General features: G+C 41.5%; 1 protein-coding gene across 2 annotated transcripts in view; it reads right to left on the bottom strand.

Annotated features, from left to right (window-relative positions):
- The window catches only part of GYG2 (glycogenin 2), a 31,126-nt gene extending 11,740 nt beyond the window's left edge, over positions 1 to 19,386 (bottom strand). Inside the window, exons 1-5 of one of the 2 annotated variants that reach the window (XM_084613952.1) lie at positions 18,870 to 19,386; positions 7,047 to 7,185; positions 5,075 to 5,249; positions 3,435 to 3,597; positions 395 to 521 (exon numbers count right to left, since the gene is read on the bottom strand). In XM_084613952.1, the coding sequence (XP_084470078.1) occupies positions 395 to 521; positions 3,435 to 3,597; positions 5,075 to 5,249; positions 7,047 to 7,185; positions 18,870 to 18,876 (611 nt within the window). In that variant the 5' untranslated portion in view covers positions 18,877 to 19,386. The remainder of the gene's footprint in view (positions 1 to 394; positions 522 to 3,434; positions 3,598 to 5,074; positions 5,250 to 7,046; positions 7,186 to 18,869) is intronic. The other variant, XM_084613951.1, reaches the window with a different exon arrangement.
- Positions 19,387 to 20,226: the final 840 nt, after the last annotated feature.

Raw genomic sequence — 20,226 nt, 5'->3', positions numbered from 1 at the left:
GCTACTTTTGCAGTAAGAATATCGGAACTGTGCCATTAGGCAATCTGTGGTCTGCAGAATATAAGGAAAGTGTCACTGAAGTGACATATCAACCAAGATATATCAATTCAAGTAATACTATTCCAACTTTTACTTTTGTTCTCTATTGTAAGAGCTATTTAACAATACTAAGCGTTGAGAAATCTTGGTATTCTGTATCAGAGCAGATGATAAAGGCTCTGCATTACTGTACTCCAATTTCTTGTCACACGACTTCACATTGTGGACTATTGTGTTAGACTAACTCCTACTCAACAAGTTTCAGAATGGGTCACTAGCCTTTTCTCTTATAAATGGGCAAAATATATTAAAGGGTTGTATAGAATTGCAATCATCCACCAGTAATACTACTTACTGTTTGAAAGCAGGAACATATGTGTAGATAACACTACTGCTTAAATTGTAGATAAACGGTAAATGTTTGCCAATATCTGTTGTTGCCCAGTTACTGAAGAAACTATTTAATAAGCCTTGATCACCACCTAGAGAATAAATAAAATTACAAACAGCATCAACAAAATGTTCATGTAAGCTACAATTTGTTTGAAGATTTAATAGCGAAGAGAAAATTCAGTGCTGAAAAAAGAAAAAATGAGTGCAAGTGAGACTCTTTGGTCTAAAACTTGAGTGATTTGGGCTACATACCCACACGGCTTTATAATCCTGTGCAGTCTCCCTGGACCTTGAGCCTGGGCGTGCAGGATAAGTGGGTGCTGTGCACCCATTTCCTGCTCCCCCCGAACACATGGTTGGAGCCTGGGCTCCACCTCCTTCACAAGCCAGCCAGTGGAGCACGAGCCAATGCTCCTTCCCTGTTCTGTTCCTGCAGCTGCACAACGAAAGCACAATCTAGCCCAGAGTCATGAGGTAAATCTGTGTCCCCCACTGTATTTTAGCTTAATCCTTTAGGCTCCAAAGAGGAAGTTATATGACTATTCAGTGCTGTCTTGCTTTCAAAAGCCAGTTTGTGTATGAGAAGAAACTGCAAAAAATCTTCAAATTGGGTAAAAATTGCCCGTAAGCAGCAGCAAGTAGACAAAAGAGACAACCGAGGTGATGGTGGGTGGGAAGATGAGGTAACAAAAGCAACAGCTTGATGCCAGTGTGTAACTGTTTGCAGAATTAGCCTACTGGCTAATATACTGAAAGTTAATATAAATACAAAATATAATTATACAGCATGAATTTCATAGGATGAGAAATACATACACTTACTAAATCATCAAATAATAAAGAATGGAAGGAAACAGAAATTAAAAGTTCATAGAATCACAGAATCCTAGCAATGCTGGACTGGAAGGGACCTTGAGAGGTTACCTAGTCCACCCCTGAGCATGCAGGCAAGACAAAGTAAACCTAGCCCATCCCTGACAGGTGTTTGTCAAGCCTATTCTTAAAAACTGCCAGTGATGGGGATTCCACAACCTCCTCTGGAAGTCTATTCCAGAGTTTACCTATCCTTGAAAATTTTCCTTAATATCCAACATAAATCTCCCCTTCTGCAGATTAAGTCAATTGATGCTTCTTCTACCTTCAGCATTTGCTCACCATAGTCTTTGTAACAACCCTTCACATATTTGAAGACTTATCAGATCCACCCTCAGTCTTTTTCTCTCAAGACTAAGTATGTCCAGGTTTTTTTTTTTTTTGGTTAAAAAAAACTCTCTTCCTCATTGCCCAGGTTTTCTGAACATTTTATCATTTGTTTCCTTCTCCTCTGGACTCTCTCCAAATTGTTCACATCTTTCTTAAAGTGTAGCCACCCAAACTGGACAGAGTACTTCAGCTGAGACCTCACCAGTGCAGAATTGGACAATTACCTCCCATGTTTTATATAGGACACTCCTGTTAATACATCCCATAAAGATATTAGTCTTTTTCACTATTGCATGACACTGCTGATTCATAATCAATGTGCATTTGATCATGCCTCTCCAAGCATAGCACTTTGCACTGGTCTTCATTGAAATTCATCTTGTTGACTTCAGACCTGTTCTCCAGTTTGTCAAGGTCAAGTTGAATTCTAATCCTGACCTCCAGGTTTGCAATCCTTCCCAGTTTGGGGTCATCTGCAAATTTTTTAAGTATGCTCTCCATTCCATAATCCAAGTCATTACTGAAAATATTGACTAGTACCCCTGTGGGACCCTACTAGATACCTACTCCCAGTTTAACAGCAAACCATTGATAATTACTCCAAGTACAGTCTTTAACCAGTTTTCCACTCTTCTTATAGGCCATATCATAGAGACTACATTTTCCTAGTTTGCTTTTGTGAACAACATGTGGAACAGCCTCAAAAGCCTAACAAAAAAAATCAAGCTATATCATGTCTACAGCTTTCCCCTTACCCACGATGCCAGTAACAATGTCAGAAAAGGAAATTACGTTGATTTGGCATAATCCATGCTGACAAATCCATGCCTGCTATTCCTATGAACCCTATTAGCCCGATGAATCTTTAGGTGCTTACAAATTGGTTGTGGAATAGTCTGTTCCAGTATCTTTTCAGGTACCCAAGTTAGGATGACTGATCTATAATTCCTGGATTCTCTTTGTTCCCCTTTTTAAAGATAGGTACTATATTTGCCCTTCTCCAGTCCACGGGTGCTTAAACCATCCTCTAGGAGTTCTCAAAGATAATCATCAATGGTTCCAAAATTGCTTCAATCACATCCTTACGTACTCTAGGGTGAATTTCATCAGGCCCTGCTGACTTGAATACATCTAACCTATCTAAATATTCTTCAGCTTGTTCCCCCCAGCCCAATTTTGGCTTGTGTTCCTTCCCCATTCTTGTTCATATTAACTGTGTTAAGTATCTAGTAACAACTTACCTTTTTAGAGAAGACTGAAGTAAAATAGACAAACACCTCAGTCATCTTGATGTCATCTGTTATTAGATCTCCTTCCCCAATAAGCAGAGAGCCTACACTTTCCTTCATCTTTCTCTTGCTCCTGATGTATTTATAGACCCTCTTCTTATTGCCTTTGATGTCCCTTGCTAGGTGCAACTCATTGTGTCCCTTAGCCTTTCTGATTTTGTCCCTGTTAGCAATTTGTCTGTTTCTATTTATAGGATATAGACAAAGGAAAGAATTTTTTTTTTTTAATGTAAGCTTTAAATGAAATAATGAGTAGTGAGGCAGAAATATTCAGGTAACCCCTGTCCAGCTTATCTGATCAATAGTTCTAGGGTTAGATCCTCAACTAGTGTAAACTGGAGCTATGACAATTTACGTCAGCTGAGGTTTTTTGAGAGATTAAACCTTGAGGAAATTGTCATTTCCTCCCTCTGCTCTGCTAAGTAGTACGCTCGGCCCTTTACAGTTGTAAAGAATTGTCTTGTTGAGGGTAAGGGTAATTTCTTGCTCTATGTTCTCTCAAAGACTTACCATCAAAGCTGCCATGTTCAGTAGCAAATTGCAGCAGATGGTTATAAGTTTCTACAGAAGGTCGAAAGACAAATACACCACTATTAAAGCAATCTGGCCATCCAGAATCAGGAGCTGCTGAAAGCTCTTCCCGATCAAACAGTTCATCAACATTACATAACACCTTGGGGGGAAAAAAAAAACAACTCAAATTTACAATTTTAAAGTAACAGTTTACGAACATTGTGTTGCCTTTAACATCTGGACAGCTAAATCAAAACTGATGGATTAAATTACTATCCTTGTCAGGGAAGTTCTAAGTATTTAGAGCACTTTAAACAGGGATAGTACAAAGGAGGCTGGAGATCAGAACTTTCATTTGTTAGTTGATAAGATAATATTTCTCGCTTTCCTTAAGTTCTAAGGTAAAACAGTGACCCTAATAACATTACAACACGATCACCAGGTTTAAACGGCAAGTCCCTCAAAATATTCTAGTGCAACAAGGAGAACAACACTTTTACACCCCAGCATATAACCAGGCCTTGCTGGTACATTTTTATAGATATAGATATCTAGAGACAGAGACAGAACGGGTCCTTCTGGGCATGCTGCAGAGCCCATCTGTTTGAACAAGTGTAATAAGGGCTGGTGAAAGCTGTGTGTCTGAAAGAACTGGGTTGGCACCGACTCTGGAGACGGCTGAGTGGAGCACTAGTTTGTTTTTATAAAATTGTTTGGCTTTATTTTTGGAATTGTTTGCCTGGTATGTTTGTTTGCAGGTTTCCTTCTTTTAAGCTTTGAAGGGAGCAGGAAAGATTGCTCAGTTTATACTATAACATTGAGGACCAGAGCCTCTGCTGATGAAATTCTGTATTGCTCCTTCAATGGAGAGATGCTATATTACGTTAACTGAGGATCTGGCCTGAAATTTGAATGGTTAAGAGAAGCCTATTGCATGGGATAGGTGCTCTTTTATATAAAATTATAAATTAGATATATAAAATAGTGAATAAATACATTTCTTTACCCCAAAAAGGAAAGATTTAATAAAAAAACATTTCCCCTGAATCTCTCTCTTTTTTGGTAAATACAACACACAGTACAGGATCACAGCTCATAGAAATGTTTTTCAGACCCAGAGACAAATGTTCAACTATTTAACTTTATTTCTATTATAAACAATAAAATGGCCCAACTAATCCTGAAAAATGAACGGTTTATGTGTAGAGGATGGCCCATGGGATCATGGCCATAATTTGTACTGGACAGCTTTATTTCAGCACAAACTCTTTTGATCTTTGGGCCACCTTACTCTGATGGGTACCAGTCTGGATTTGTCTAGCACAGGGATCGGCAACCTTTGGCATGCGGCCTGCCAGGGTAAGCCCCCCGGCAGGCCGGGCCAGTTTGTTTACTTGCCACATCCGCAGGTTCAGCCAATCACAGCTCCCACTGGCCACTCCGGGAAGCGGCAGCCAGCACATCCCTTGGCCCACGCCGCTTCCCGCAGCGCCCATTGGCCCAGAGCGGCAAACCATGGCCAGTGGGAGCTGCAATCAGCCAAACCTGTGGACGCGGCTAGCCTGGTCTAGCAGAACCTACCCAGCTATCTTTAACATCTCTCAGAATCCTAGCAACATGATTACCACTCTACTCACCAAAGTGTCTGCATCCATAAAGACACATTTGCTATATTGAGTGAGAGTCCAACAGTGAAGTTTGGTGAAGGTTACACCCAGCTCTGGCCTCTCCAGCAGAGCCAAGTGCATTGAGTCAGCACTGTCAATTGCATCCACTTCAATCACTTCATCAAACACACTGCAGAGGGCAGTCCTGATAAAGCAAGCAACATAGAGGAACAACAGAATTTAGAAACATTTCTTCAGTTAAAACATAGTGCAAAAATTCTGGCATGCAGATATCAGAACTGACTGTCATTCTGGGTCCAGTTTTAAAAAAAAACAAAACCCACGAACACACACAAACTAGAGTGTAAACCAAGATGCACGGTCTCTGTAAACAAGAAATCTGCCCTACAGGTAACTATAGAGGGACAAATTACAACCTCCATTCTTCTAAGGGCCAGTGCATCTCAAGAAGCGATTGGCTCTAGCTGGGGAGATCGTGTAACTAGGACTCTCACATTTTCAGTGCATCCCTATTATAGCATTTGCCAAGTGGACAGTAAAGCTGTCCTCTCATTGCGTAGCCATGCAGAACCACCACCACAGGCCACTTCTGCAGTGCATGGTCCCTCCCCATGGTGTAGAAGGCCTTGCTGGTACAGCTATTTGCACCTCCCTGTGCCACTCAGAGTAAATTTATCCTCACAGTTATACATGTTTAAAATTTGTGAGATATAGATATATAACTATTGCTTCAAACCCTCTCAAAAGAATTTCAGTAAGGTGTGTCTTCATAATCACTCACAGAACGTTCCTAGACAATACTGAAATTGATGATCATCAACATTTACAAGCCTAGAACAGGAAAAAAAATCTTTTTAAGGTAATTTATTTGTGTTATGGTATCACCTACAATATCCTAGGTTTTGTCCAAAGCCCTGCACTCTGAAGCTTATATAATAAGGACTAACTGGCTCTCAGAATCAGTCATTAGTCACAAAAATATGATGGCAGGGGAAAGGGGTTAAGATTTGGTTTGCTTGGGGTTTTTTTATGTGGGGTAAAGTTTTCAAAAAGTCCTATAACTTTCACTGAGATTTAGGCTCCCAAGTCATTTTAGGTGCTTTTGAAAATATTATTCTCAATTGGGAAAAAATGGACATTTTTTGAAAACGGTCATCAAAAAACCTTCATTAGATAAAATAATTCCATCCAGCTCTAAAATTCATACTATCAAGATCTTAGAGCCTTATTCAGGGATAGTATACTATTCAGATTTGACCTGCGCTTAAAATCCAGGAAGCATGGATTTACCAGTACATCTAACCTGGGGGGCGGGGGAGGAAGGGGGGGAGGAGGAAGGAAAAATTGCCCCCGGCTTTATGATCACCACCACACAGCATCCAGAATCAGCAACGTACACAGTTCCCACACTGCACACAAAGCCAAACTCAGACCCAGTATAAGTAGATGTAACAATTGAAGTCTGTGGTGTTCTGTTTTACATCCCGTTCAAAAGATAGCACCTTCAGCAGTATATTGCAGCACTGGTTCAGTGGTAAGAGGGAAGATTACCATCTACTGATTTACATGCATCATGTCCTGCAGTAACTGAGTCTCCCAGCATATTGTTGTCCAGGCCTGATACAACTAATTTATTAGATGTGAAGCGATCGAATGAGAGTTCTGCACATGGGATGGCTGTGGAATCAGACTGTAAGCGGTAATGTGTTTTTGTTTTTAAACAAAACAAAAAAAAATATTTACATGTTCCACCACCAGAGACTTAGGGCAATATTTTCAAGTGATTAGTAATTTTAGGTGCCGAACCTGGGACATCTTAAAGAAGCCTAATTTTTAGGAGGGTATGCTGCCCTTTTTTGGTGGAAATACAAAATTGAGAAACCCAAAAATCACTAGTCACTGTTGAAAACCTTGGGTTTAGTCCTGTTTGCAACTGATTATTTTTCACATTAACTACAAATGAGAATTTGTGAATTCTTACCTCATCGCACTGGAGACCTGTGGTGTAATTAGTACAGCCAGCTTTCTAGAGGTCATGTGATTCCTCAAGGACTGCCCAAGAACCAGAGCTCCTCGGCAATAATCATCATCAGTTCCAAGGGTCACAAATGCCTGATCCGCTACCGTGAACAAATATTTAGAATGGTTATTTTATTTATGTAAAATAAACGTTCTTGGCAGCATCGCACCATCCATCTTCTCCTCCAGCTAACAAACAGGCTATAGCTTATAAGAGCCTGCTCTCTCTACGATAAGCACAGGCTCCTTCCCTTCCCAAACCCTGCCAAAAGACAGAAAACTGAACACAGAATTCCAGGGACACACTTGCAGAACGTGTCCTGTTATGTTTGGAGTATCTGCTACGAGTTTGTGGGCTAACTTTAAATTGATTTATAAAAAAAATCATTTCCCACAGGGTGTTGCATAATCCAACTGCCAATGCATGACAGCTTACCTGTAATAAACTTTAGATTTTTTCATTCAAATAATATTGTATACAATATAATCCAACTGATTAGGTAAATTCACTCACATGTCATTATCACAGAAAAAACACATTGCTGCATATTGTTAAGGCAGGAGGACAAGAAATTGCTAAATCCATCCATCCATCTTTTTGTGACCTCCCTGAATCAAACCAATATTCAAAAAGGATACAGAGAAGAATAATGTAAGAGTTACTAAGCAGGCTGGGTAGGTAGGTGTACCCTGGCATACCTGCATATAGTCCCTAGCAGGAGTAGCTCTTCTCAGATGACAAGGACCCCAAATTACGAAGTAACTCTCAGAAGATGTTCAGGGGCATGCCTGTGCTTCTTGCCTCTGAGGAAAATGAAACTGTCACAGCACCAATAGGAGGAGGCGACGGCAAGCAGTCTCTACACATTCTTGCAGGAACAGCTGGTTATTTTATTTACTGGGCTCACATCTGCATCATTATTCCAGAGTCTCTGCCTGCTGGTGTAAACCTATTACTAAACTTGGTTGCGTAACAATATATTTTTACTTTCTAACAGGAATGCCATTACCGGGTTGTCCAGGGGAAAAGCTAGAATAGCACAGCCAACAGGTGAACAGCATCTCTCAGAGTGAGCCCACCCACCACATCTGGGCTCATTAGGCCACACAATTGACCAGGAGATGATGTTGGGTGGATGCCACCGACTCCTCCAAATTGTTGGATATCTTCAGTCAGTATTTGTTTTGGAAGCATTATTAAATCAACCCCACTACTTAAAAGTGCTGGAAATTATGCAGAAGCAAATTATACCGGCAATAGCATAAAATTTTATCAAGGAGATTGTCTCAAGGGGAATTTCTCTGAAGCATGGTACTATTATCAACAGTTCTGGGCAAAACCAGCATCACTGGGTGAAGCAAACTGTTCCAGAGGAACATAGTACATACATACTAATTAAATGGTAAAAAAGGTTTTGATATCAAAGTGTGTTTATTTTTTAATTAAATGAATGTATTATTTCTGTCCAATTTCAGCAAGATAATCTAAAGATGTAACGCTTTAAAACTAAAACTGATAGGTGTACTGAAAATTGCTAAACAAACAGAAGTTGGCAGAGGACTATTTTCTCCGTATAGGGCTATTTCTACACTAGCACATTTGTCGGTATAACTTATGTCACTCAGGGGTGTGATTAAAAAAACACCCCTCTGGAGAGATGTAAGTTACACCAACAGAAGCACCAGTGTGGCCAGTGCTGTTGGCAAGAGACACTCTCCCACCGGACATAGCTACCGCCACTTGTAGTCCCTGCTACAGGCTGGGGACCGACTAGACATGAGTTTAGTCGAAACCTAAACTAAACTGGCTAAGCAGCAGCTCTGTCGAAAAGGACCTGTGGATTATAGTGGATGAGAAACTGGATACGAGTCAATAGTGTGTCCTTGTTGCCAAGAAGGACAACGGCATATTGGGCTGTATTAGTAGGATCATTGCCAGCAGATTGAGGGACGAGATTATTTCCCTCTATTCAGCACTGGTGAGGCCACATCTGGAGTATTGTGTCCAGTTTTGGTCCCCCCACTACAGAAAGGATGTGGACAAATTGGAGAGAGTCCAGTGGAGGGCAACAAAAACGATTAGGGGGCTGGAGAACAGGTCTTACGAGGAGAAGCTGAAGGAACTGGGCTTATTTAGTCTGTAGAAGAGAAGAGTGAGGGGGGATTTGATAGCAGCCTTCAACTACCTAAAGGGGGATTCCAAAGAGGATGGAGCTAGGCTGTTCCCAGTGGTGGCAGATGACAGAACAGGGAACAATGGTCTCAAGTTGCAGTGGGGGAGGTCTAGGTTGGATATTAGGAAAAACTATTTCACTAGGAGGGTGGAGAAGCACTGGAATGGGTTACCTAAGGAGGTGGTGGAATCTCCATCCTTAGAGGTTTTTAAGGCCCGGCTTGAGAAAGCCCTGGCTGGGATGATTTAGTTGGGGTTGGTCCTGATTTGAGCAGGGAGTTGGACTACATGACCTCCTGAGGTCTCTTCCAACCCTAATCTTCTCTGATTTTACTCTTGTAAAGATTTTTTGGAAAAATCACTAAGTAAAGATGACTCTCAAATAGGTCGGGCATTTATAAAAAAACAAAAGCAGTAATGGCTGAGAAGGCTGCTTTAGCAATGAGTAACAAGTGAAGCTTTCAAAAGGAAAAAAGATGGAGACATTTCTTATATTATAGTAAATATATGCCAAGAGCACTGTTGACCAAAAATATATACATCAAAACAAATACTGGGAGGAACTAAAACCAAACTGAAATGTACTTATATTAACATAGAAACTAACCCTGAAACGAGTGGGAGTTTAAATATTAAAATACTATTTAAAATAAGAAACAAAGCTAAAATATATAATTTTCTTATGGCTTTTTAAAATGCTACTAGTTACCAGACCTAAATATTTACACAATGCATCTAAAAACAGATGAGTTACTCATCAAATAACTCAGCAAGTTGGGATGGCAAGTTATTATACTCCAGACATTTTCATGCTCTGTATATTCCAAACCAGAATTGTAATAAGAGCTACAATGGAATCAGCTACATCAGCGGTTCTCAAAAACTGTGGATCAGGATCCCAAAGTAAGTCACGACCCACTTTCAATGGGATCACCAGGGCTGGCTTAGACTTGCTGGGACCCAGGGCTAAAGCCCAAGCCCCACTGCTCAAGGCCGAAGTCAAAGCCTGAGGGCTTCAGCCCTGGGCAGCAGGGCTCAGGTTGCAGACCCCCTACCTGGGGCTGAAGCCCTTGGACTTCAGCTTTGCCCCCTTCCCCTACCTGGGGCAGTGGGGCTTGGGAGGACTCAGGCTTCGGTTCCCCCTCCTGGGATCAAGTAGTAATTTTTGTTGTCAAAAAGGGGTCGCGGTGCAATGAAGTTGGAGAACCCCCGAACTACATTATAAACGGTAACATCTCTAACATTTTTGACACTTCTCAAATAAGAGGCCTATTTTTTTTTGGATAATTTATTATAGAGCACATCTGTTATGACTATTTAAATATAGTATATAGCTACAGAAGCAATTAAATTACCAATTAAAATCGTACCACTTTAGAATATTGTTGATGCAAACAAGAAACAGTTTCTACTATAAAAGTCACATTTGAGCATCACTAATCTATGAATGGTCCATATGGGGTAACAGGTTTAAAAATAAAAGAAACAAGAAATTCTTCAACGTAGCAAGATGCTTTTCATACAGGAAGCACAGCTTGATAGTCTTCTAATTTAGAAATTTGTATTCACTTATAATTAACATGACTTTTTTTATAACATAAGGCCTTTCAAACTGTATTCAATTATTATCTTTAAAATTAAGAGCCAGTTTCTGCATATTTACCCATGCACGTAGTCTTATTGAGTAAAATCCTCCTGGTCCAAATGAAGTCAGTTTTGCCGTTACATTCAATGGAACCATGTTTCACTCATTGACTCCTATGGACTTGTCAGGATAGCAAAGCAAGCAGAGTTTGGCCTTCAGTTTTGGAATCCAGGGCTGATGGCATGTATGATTCACTTTAATTGGGTATTTTGAAGTGTTCTACCATTATACATTGTAATGATAATGAAATACTTTTAAAGAACTGTGCATTCAACTAAACATAGGCTTTTCTATAAAGTAAAGCACAAACAAAGCATGTTCACACTAAATAATGGTTTTCAAGCTGTGGAATCCTAAAAGATAATATACTTGGAGTTAGGTCAAATGAGATAGAGACAAGATTTACAGTCAGCTTCAGTTTTAATGTAACTCCATGTCATCAGATAAATATACAGATGTACATATTGTAAGAAACTTTATCTGGAAAAGCAAAAGAAAACTAACTGTATGTACAAGGTCAAAGTGAGGAGATGCAAAAAAAAGTGTTCTATGGATACGAAATAAACAAACAATGGCCAACATTTGTTCATTGGTTTTAATCAAAATTTACCACATTACCTGAAGAAAAGCATGCTGAAACAAACCAAAGAATGTTTCCTGTCCATTTAGACAACTTCAGAGAATGACTTATAAATTCTGTACCAGGATAGATGATCATTTTAAATACAGTTAAAATGAACTGAAGTATTGGAGAGGTCATGGTAATACTGTGTGGGACCTGGTAACAATATAGTTCTGCAAGATCACCAAGTTCTTGTGCTACTTACCCAAGGCTTTTGCTTCCCACAAAACCAACTCAAGAAAAAAAAAATCTTTCATAGACCTGTAAGCCCATGCAGGGCCCTGTTCAGAATCTGGAGCAACAGGGCAATCAAGATGGTGCTCTTTTCTGTGGTCAAAAATTAGCAGGCATGAACTTGAGAGTGGCATGGTGGGAATGAATTGCCAGATTGTGCTTAGAATTTCATGAATCATGCACTTTGTTCAGCCAGCCAAGGTACATGTCTAAGTGCTGGCTTCTAGAGTAGCTGCATTTTTGGCTAACATATTTCTGTGCTGGCTGTGGTGGGCAGAGAAAGGACTAGGGCATTCCATCAACAGCACCACAAAGTTGGGGGAAGGCCTAGTTGCATTCAAACTCACCTGTTGCTTCTTGGATATTTTAATGGCAAACACACTCCTCTGCCAGTCTTCATTTATTGCTGTACAGATACTTCTAGAACAACAGGTCAAATTGTCAACTAGCCTACTCCAAATATGTGCTAGTAAATTGTACCTGTACACTACAGCTCGCATCCAAGCGTACTTCCACAGTATCACAGGGTCAAGCTCTGCTATTATCTCTCTGCAGGTGTCCTGACCCATTCAGAAGTTCTCCAGCTCCTCATGGGTCTTCCTAGGCTGGTGCTCCTCTTGCACCAGCTCATAACCAGAGAGCAAGTAAGGAAGGTGCTCATATCAAACTACTCATCCTGAATTTCCCTAGATCAATGTTCTTACTTGTGTTCTATCCATTTTGCCCATTCACTGCAATCTAGAGATATTTTGTTTCCTTGTAACTTCTGCTACAGCCTCTTCTGAGGATCAGCAACCACTCAGCCTCCTACATCATCCCTTCTCAGATAAAGCCAACATAAAGAGGTGGCACTGTTTCCTCAGAGGTGTAGACCATGTTGAGCTTCACAATGGAAGCAATAATTAATAGGCCTGGGAAACTCTGCTGTGATGCTTACAAAAACTGGACCACATTTAAACACTTGGTGCACTGTACTACTGCTTTTCATTTTGACCAGTATTGTCTTCTTGTTACTTTGTGCTTCATCACTGGTTTGCTGCACCTACCCGTTGTCTCTTGTCTCATACATAGGCAGTAGAGCAGGAACCACTTCTTTCCTTTATGCTTGCACAGTGCCTAGTACAGTCAGGCCAAGAAGTCATGACTGGGGTTCCTAAACACTACTTCAATACAAATAATAATGATATCATCCTGGGATACTCATGTAGAGCTGATCAATGAAATTGTTTTTAATGGTTCGCTTTATTAATATAACTTCATAAGCAAAGTTTTATGAATGAAACAACATTCATTCATAAAACCAGTTACCCCAATAACTGGCTAATTGAGTTTCACTTTCAATCCAATTGCTGCTTAAATCGCGGAAACTTACACTGTTTGTATTCGCAAAAAGAAAAGGAGTACTTGTGGCACCTTAGAGACTAACCAATTTATTTGAGCATAAGCTTTCGTGAGCTTATACTCAAATAAAAACAGCTGTAGCTCACGAAAGCTTATGCTCAAATAAATTGGTTAGTCTCTAAGGTGCCACAAGTACTCCTTTTCTTTTTGCGCACGGCTGCTACTCTGAAACCTGTTTCAACATTGTAACTTCTGCTCACTGTTTGTCATTCATTATACTTGTCTATATTGTAACAAACTCCATTTTAACTTGACCCAAAGTCCATTTTAAAATGCTCACTTCATTTTGTAAAAGCTTGCTGCAACCTTCATTTTTGCAAAACCCTGCTGTAATCATATTACTACAGGCCAGTGAGCCTCACCTCAGTCCCTGGGAAAATCATGGAGCAGGTCCTCAAGGAATCAATTCTGAAGCACTCAGAGGAGAGGAAAGTGATCAGGAACAGTCAGCATGGATTCACCAAGGGCAAGTCATGCCTCACTAATCTAATTGCCTTCTATGATGAGATAACTGGCTCTGTGGATGAGGGGAAAGCGGTGGACGTGTTGTTCCTTGACTTTAGCAAAGCTTTAGACACGGTCTCCCACAGTATTCTTGCAGCAAGTTAAAGAAGTATGGGCTGGATGAATGGACTATAAAGGTGGATAGAAAGTTAGCTAGATTGTCGGGCTCAATGGGTAGTGATCAATAGCTCCATGTCTAGTTGGCAGCTGGTATCAAGTGGAGTGCCCCAAGGGTCGGTCTTGGGGCCGGTTTTGTTCAATATCTTCATTAATGATCTGGAGGGTGGTGTGGATTGCACCCTCAGCAAGTTTGCAGATGACACTAAACTGGGAGGAGAGGTAGATGTGCTGGAGGGTAGGGATAGGATACAGAGGGCCCTAGGCAAATTAGAGGATTGGGCCAAAAGAAATCTGATGAGGTTCAACAAGGACAAGTGCAGAGTCCTGCACTTAGGACAGAAGAATCCCATGCACCGCTACAGACTAGGGACCGAATGGCTCAGTAGTAGTCCCTTCCAACTCTGATATTCTATGATTCCCTAAACCTAGGCCAATACTCCAAAACTCACAAAACTCCCCCCTCCTCAAAAAAAAAAAAAAACCACAAACAAACAAAAAAACCACCAGCACCACAACACAACAACCAAAAACAAAACACACCCAACCAAAATCCCTACAAGAGTAAAAATAATGCAGGCAGAAGTCCAGTAGCAGAGTGGGTACTATCCTATGTATTGCACTGAATGCAGCATGTATGGTTACCTTCCTTGTGGGCAGGTGGTATAAGTATGCATATGGCGCAAGCAGTTCATGGCCTTCAGGAAAATATTACAGGCTCTTGAGGCCACAGTGTTTGAACTGGAGGAGCTAAGGGAAACAGATGTACATAGTGGAGACTTTCAGGGATACAATAAAGATGGATGAAAGTCTCAGGGAAAAAGAACATCAAGTTGGACTGTAGAGACACAATCCCATAGTTGGGACCCTGCTTCCAGATGATGTCCGGATATTCGCTCACACTGAGGTTACTCCTCCTGGGGAGGCAACTCCAGTTTCTAGGAAGAGCCAGGTAATAGTAATGGGGGATTTGGTTATTAGAAACCTATAGCTGGGTCTGTGATGATCAGGAGAACTTGTAAATTGCCTGCTGGGTGCAAAGCTTGCAGATCTCATGAGTCATCTAAGACAGATTTATGTGCAGTGCTGGGATGGAACTGGTGGTACATGAAGGTACTAGTAACAGAGAAAGGTAGGAGAGATCCTGGAGCCCAAATTTAGGCTGCTACAGAAGAGATTAAAGTCCAGGACCTACATGATAGCATTCTCTGAACTGCTTCCAGTTCTACATGCAGGGCCAGGAAGACAAACAGAACTGCAGGGTCTCAATGGGTGGCTGAAACAATGCTGTAAGTAGGAGGGTTTTAGGTTTATTAGGAACGGAAGAACCTTTTTGGAATGGAGGAGCTGATACAGAAAAGATGGGATCCACTTAAACCAAAATGGAATCTCACTGCAGAGAACTTTTTAAACTAAGGGCTGAGGGAAAATGAACAGGTGTGGAAGAGCACATGGTTCAGGTGGATACATCCATTAGGGATGAACTTATTAAAGGAGGAAATCTATATCCTAATAAAGGGATAGGAACGTAGTTGATAAAGTACAGGTAGGAGCTAGCGAGAAATAGTCAAACATAAAAGAATCACATTTAAATAGAACACATGAAGGCAAGCAACTAAATATTGACAAATGTACAAGTGCTTATTATACACAGGCTAGAAGTCTAAATACTAACATGGGTGAACTAGCATTAAGTGAGGATATTGCTATAATAGGCATCATGGAAATGAGGATAATCAATGGGACATGGTAATAACAGGGTACAAAATATATAGGAATGATAGATAGGTTGCACTGGTGCGGGAATGGCACTACATGTGAAAGAAAGCCTAGAGTCAAAGAAGGTAAACATTTTAAATAAAGCAAACTGTACTATGGAATCTCTATATGGATAGAAATTCCATGCTTCAACAGTAAGAGTCTAGCAGTAGGAATATATTACCAACCAACTGACCAGGATAGCAATGGTGACTGTGAAATGCTCAGGGAGATTAGAAGGGCTACAAAGGCAGAAAACACAATAGTAATGGGGGATTTCAACTATCCTAATATTTACTGGGTATGTCACCTCAGGAAGGGTGCAGAGATAACATTTTTGAACACATTAAATGACTGCTTCAGGGAGCAACTTGTCCTGGAACTCATAAGTAGAAAAGACTAAATCAAGAATTAACTAAGTGGAATACAGGATCTAGGCAAAGAGATGAACATAGTTGAAACGCTCAGTTATACCAACCATAATTAAATTTACAAAAAAAAAAAAAGGAGTACTTGTGGCACCTTAGAGACTAACCAATTTATTTGAGCATTGGTTAGTCTCTAAGGTGCCACAAGTACTCCTTTTTTTTTGCGAATACAGACTAACACGGCTGTTACTCTGAAACCTATAATTAAATTTAACACCCATAGGGGGAAAAATACCAAAGAAGCCCACCACATTAATAAGTGCAAAGTGATCTGGAAAAAATAATCCTAACCATACATACAAAAAGATGGGGTCTAAATTAGCTGTTACCACTCAAGAAAGATCTTAGAGTCATTGTGGGTAGTTCTCTGGAAACATCCACTCGACATGCAGCAGCAGTCAAAAAAAGCTAACAATGTTAAGAACCATAAGGAGAGGGACCAATAAGACAGTAAACATCATAATTCTACTATATAAATCCATGGTGTGCACACACCTTGAATACTGTGTGCAATTTTGGATGTGTCATCTCAGGAAAGATATATTAGAATTGGAAAAGGAGCAGAGACAGGCAAACAACAATTATTAGGGATATGGAACAGCTCCCCTATAATGCAAGATTAAAAAGAGGAACTGTTCAGTTTTGAAAAGGAAACAGCTAAGACGGATATTACAGAGGTCTATAAAATCATGAACAGTATGGAGAAAGTGAATAGGGAAGTGTTATTTACCCTTCACACAACACAAGAACTAGGGTTTACTGATGAAATTGATAGGCAGGAGGTTTAAAACAAACATAAGGAAGTACTTCTTCACACAACACACAGGAAACCTGTGGAACTTGCTGCCAGGGGATGTTGTGAAGGCCAAACACATAACCGGGTTCAAAAAGAATTAGGTAAGTTCATGGAGGATAGCTCAATCAATGGCTATTAACCAAGATGGTCAGGGGTGCAACCCCATGCTCTGGACATCCCCAGAAGCTGAGACTGGACAACAGGGGATGGAGCACTCAATAATTGCCCCGTTCTGTTCATTCCTTCTAAAGCACCTGGCATTGGCCACTGTTGGAAGACAGGATACTGGGCTAGATAGATAATTGGTCTGATTCAGTATGGCCATTCTCAGATTATGTTCTTAAGAATAACCACTAAGGTTTGACACCTGCAAACACTTATTTAACTGCTTAACTTTAAGCAGGTGATTCATCCCTTTTTACTGGACCAACTTCCATTGGCGAAACAGACAAGCTTTTGAGCTTAGACAGAACTCTTCTTCAGCTACAACACTGCAAACAATCACCTGCTTAATGTTACACAGTTAGGCAAGTGTTGGCAGGATCAGGACCTAACATTGTCCAATGACTGAACAGACTCTCTCCTGAACTCTAACTTGGACACGCTGGTCAGTCTGATCAGAGAAGGATCAAATTTTACCATGAGGGAAATCCATATAGTTATTTGGGTTTTTTTTTAAATTATTCAACATTGTTATGCTTTGCATAGTTCCTTCAAGGGAACAGTAGTAATTGCATCTCAAACCATGTAACTTCTATTGAATTGTATTTATTTTCAACTGAGAAGCGAGGTATAGTCTAATCACATATCAACTTAGAATTCATGATTTTTAATATAATCAATAATCATGGTGAAAGCCAAATAAATAACATGAGAAAATGGTTTTGACACTCTGTTAACCATAATTTCACTGCAATCCATATTAGTCCCAGGATTTTAACATATCAGTTAAAAAAAATCAGTTATTAAATTTGGCCCTGGAGCTGCTGGAAATTCTGACTTTGGAGGGATAGGTAAGAAGAGCCCATGCTATGCATCATTAGATTTCCACAAATCACAGTTCAGCATGCTACCAAAATCAACTCAATAAGACATCTGCATAACTTTTAATCTTGACAAATAAGGATGCCTAAAATGGTTTCTTTTCTAATTTATGGATTCCTTCCATACAATTCCTTCCATGTATCATTCCCAACACTCAAAATTCCAAACCACGGCCACTATCTTTGTGGTCCAGAACCAAGTGGAATTTTCTTCAAGCCCTCAGTGATACTCCTTAATTGGTCAGAGGAGTCAGTTTTAAGCAATGTGAGGAACCTTTTCCCCCACAACTTCTATACCACAGTAATCCTGGGCAATGCTTAAATTTGTAATGAAAAAGGGGATGGCTCTCAAGCAATCTTTTCACATTCATAACTGATGCAGCAAGCCCAGAGGTGGCGGGGGGGGGGGGGGAAGGGGCAGGGAAGAAGATGAACTGCCAAGCCTAGAGGTGCCAGGGCTCAGCTTTGGCAAAGTCCTGGTACAAATTAAGAAATTATCCTGGGCAATAAGCAGGCAGGAAAATCAAACCCAACCAAATGTCCTGTATTACAACAAACTACCACTAGGCTTTTCTTAAACTGAGGGTTATTCATAAACAATACCTGGGTCACTATTAGCAGCATAAAACAGAGAGCTTTTCTTCACCCACATCAAGAAAGTCCATAAGTATACTTTTAAACCAAACGTAACCTTGCGAACATCTGAAATCGCCAATGATAAGCCAGGTCAAGGGCTTTATATTTGCATATGTAATAGATAAATGAGTTTAGCTCCTACCAGCCAGATGGTTCAAATCCTAATCCAGGCCTACTAATTACAGCATAGTATTATTCTATTGTGAACAAACACTACATACACTAAATGACATTGTCTTTATCAAGAAAAACACTGGGAAATCCGTATGCACCCTAAACCCAAAGGGGGGCGGAGGGGGAACCCTATCGTACTCCTACACAGCTCTACCACACCTGGTGTACTCTATTCAAGACAAGGGGCTTAAAAATCAAATAAAGCCTACTTAATTAACATGATCTCCAGTAAGAGAGAAAGAAAACCTACTCACCAGCCATCCTTTCAAGCCAGAAGGCTGGGCTATTATTGCTGGTGTGTGGGATAAGGGCAGTGGCAGCAACAACCCCAGCCCGTCTCCCGGGCGCCCAGCAGGCCTGGGCTGAGCTGACAAATCCCCGGCTGGTAATTAGCCTCTTCCCCGCGGCTGGAGACCCAGGAAGGGAATTACAAAGTCACGCTCCCTTCAGCCCCCCGCAGCAGCGCGGTCATTAGCAGGGGACAGAGCCTGACCCTCCGGAGGCTCTAGCGTGCCTGCGAGACACGCGCCCGGACCGACTGCATTGGCCGGAGGTCGCGTCTGCCGCCGCCTCCCAGCCCCGCGCACGGACAAAGCCTCGGGTGCAGCCCGCGCCCGGCCCGGCCCAGATGCCTTTATGAGGGGCGGGGGCCCGCGCGAGTCCTCCCGCTTTGCCCTCGCGCAGCCATTTGCTGGGCAGCGGGGCTGCCTCCGCCCCCCAGCGCCGTCCGCCTGCACTCAGGTAACCTCTGGGGCGCCAGCGGGACTGTGCCCGCTCCAGGGGAGCTCCCGCCTCCTGCTCCGGCGTGCTCCAGGGACACCCCCCCCTCCACACACACACACACTCTGCTGGTGCGGGGGGGGACCCAGTCTGTGGCCATTTAACCTGGCTCCAAAGCATTTGGCTTGTGTGTTTCCCGGAGACCTTTACAGTCTCAGCCCCACTCTGTCTCCCACTGCCTGGGGCAGAAGGGTTCTGGGGAGGAAAAGCCATGAAATCCCCTCCCCCATCTCGACATTGTTGGGTGGAGGTGGAGGAGGAGAGGGGTGTTATTGTTTGTGGAGACAAAGCAGGCAAGAAAGAAGACACACACACGTTTCCAGGCCCGGGTGCCTTAAATTAGGTTCCTGAAGCCATGTTCAGGGACTTAAATGAAAGCGCTTTGGGGCAGGGACCATCTCTCTGTTCTGTGTTGGTACAGTACCTAGCACAATAGGTCTTGGTCCACGCTACTCGGTGCTGCCACAATACAAATAATAATTTCCAGACTTGTCAAGCTCACATAACCTCTCTTTGATGGGTGATGCCCTTGCTCAGCATCTTATCAGGGCAAAACTGGTGGTGAGTGATCTGGAGCAAGTATAGCCAGAGAGCTTTGTTGGGGCTATTCTGGACTGTAGGATGACTTGGGAAGGATTGTAGGCAGCATAGTCATCATCCCCGAGGCTGCTATTGCTTATTTGGGACCACACTGGCTGAGAATTCAGGTGGTACAAAAATTGAACAAAAGCTACCTTTGCTACTACGTTCCTCGGCTTGCTCTTCAGGGGAGGTACTTCATATCATCAGCCCATGAGTCCGCACATATAGGTTGACACATGCACATGCATG

This window comes from Lepidochelys olivacea, assembly GCF_965140295.1.
Source record: "Lepidochelys olivacea isolate rLepOli2 genome assembly, chromosome: 1".
NCBI classification, from domain to species: Eukaryota; Metazoa; Chordata; order Testudines; family Cheloniidae; genus Lepidochelys; species Lepidochelys olivacea.
This window is presented reverse-complemented; position numbering and strand designations above follow the sequence as displayed.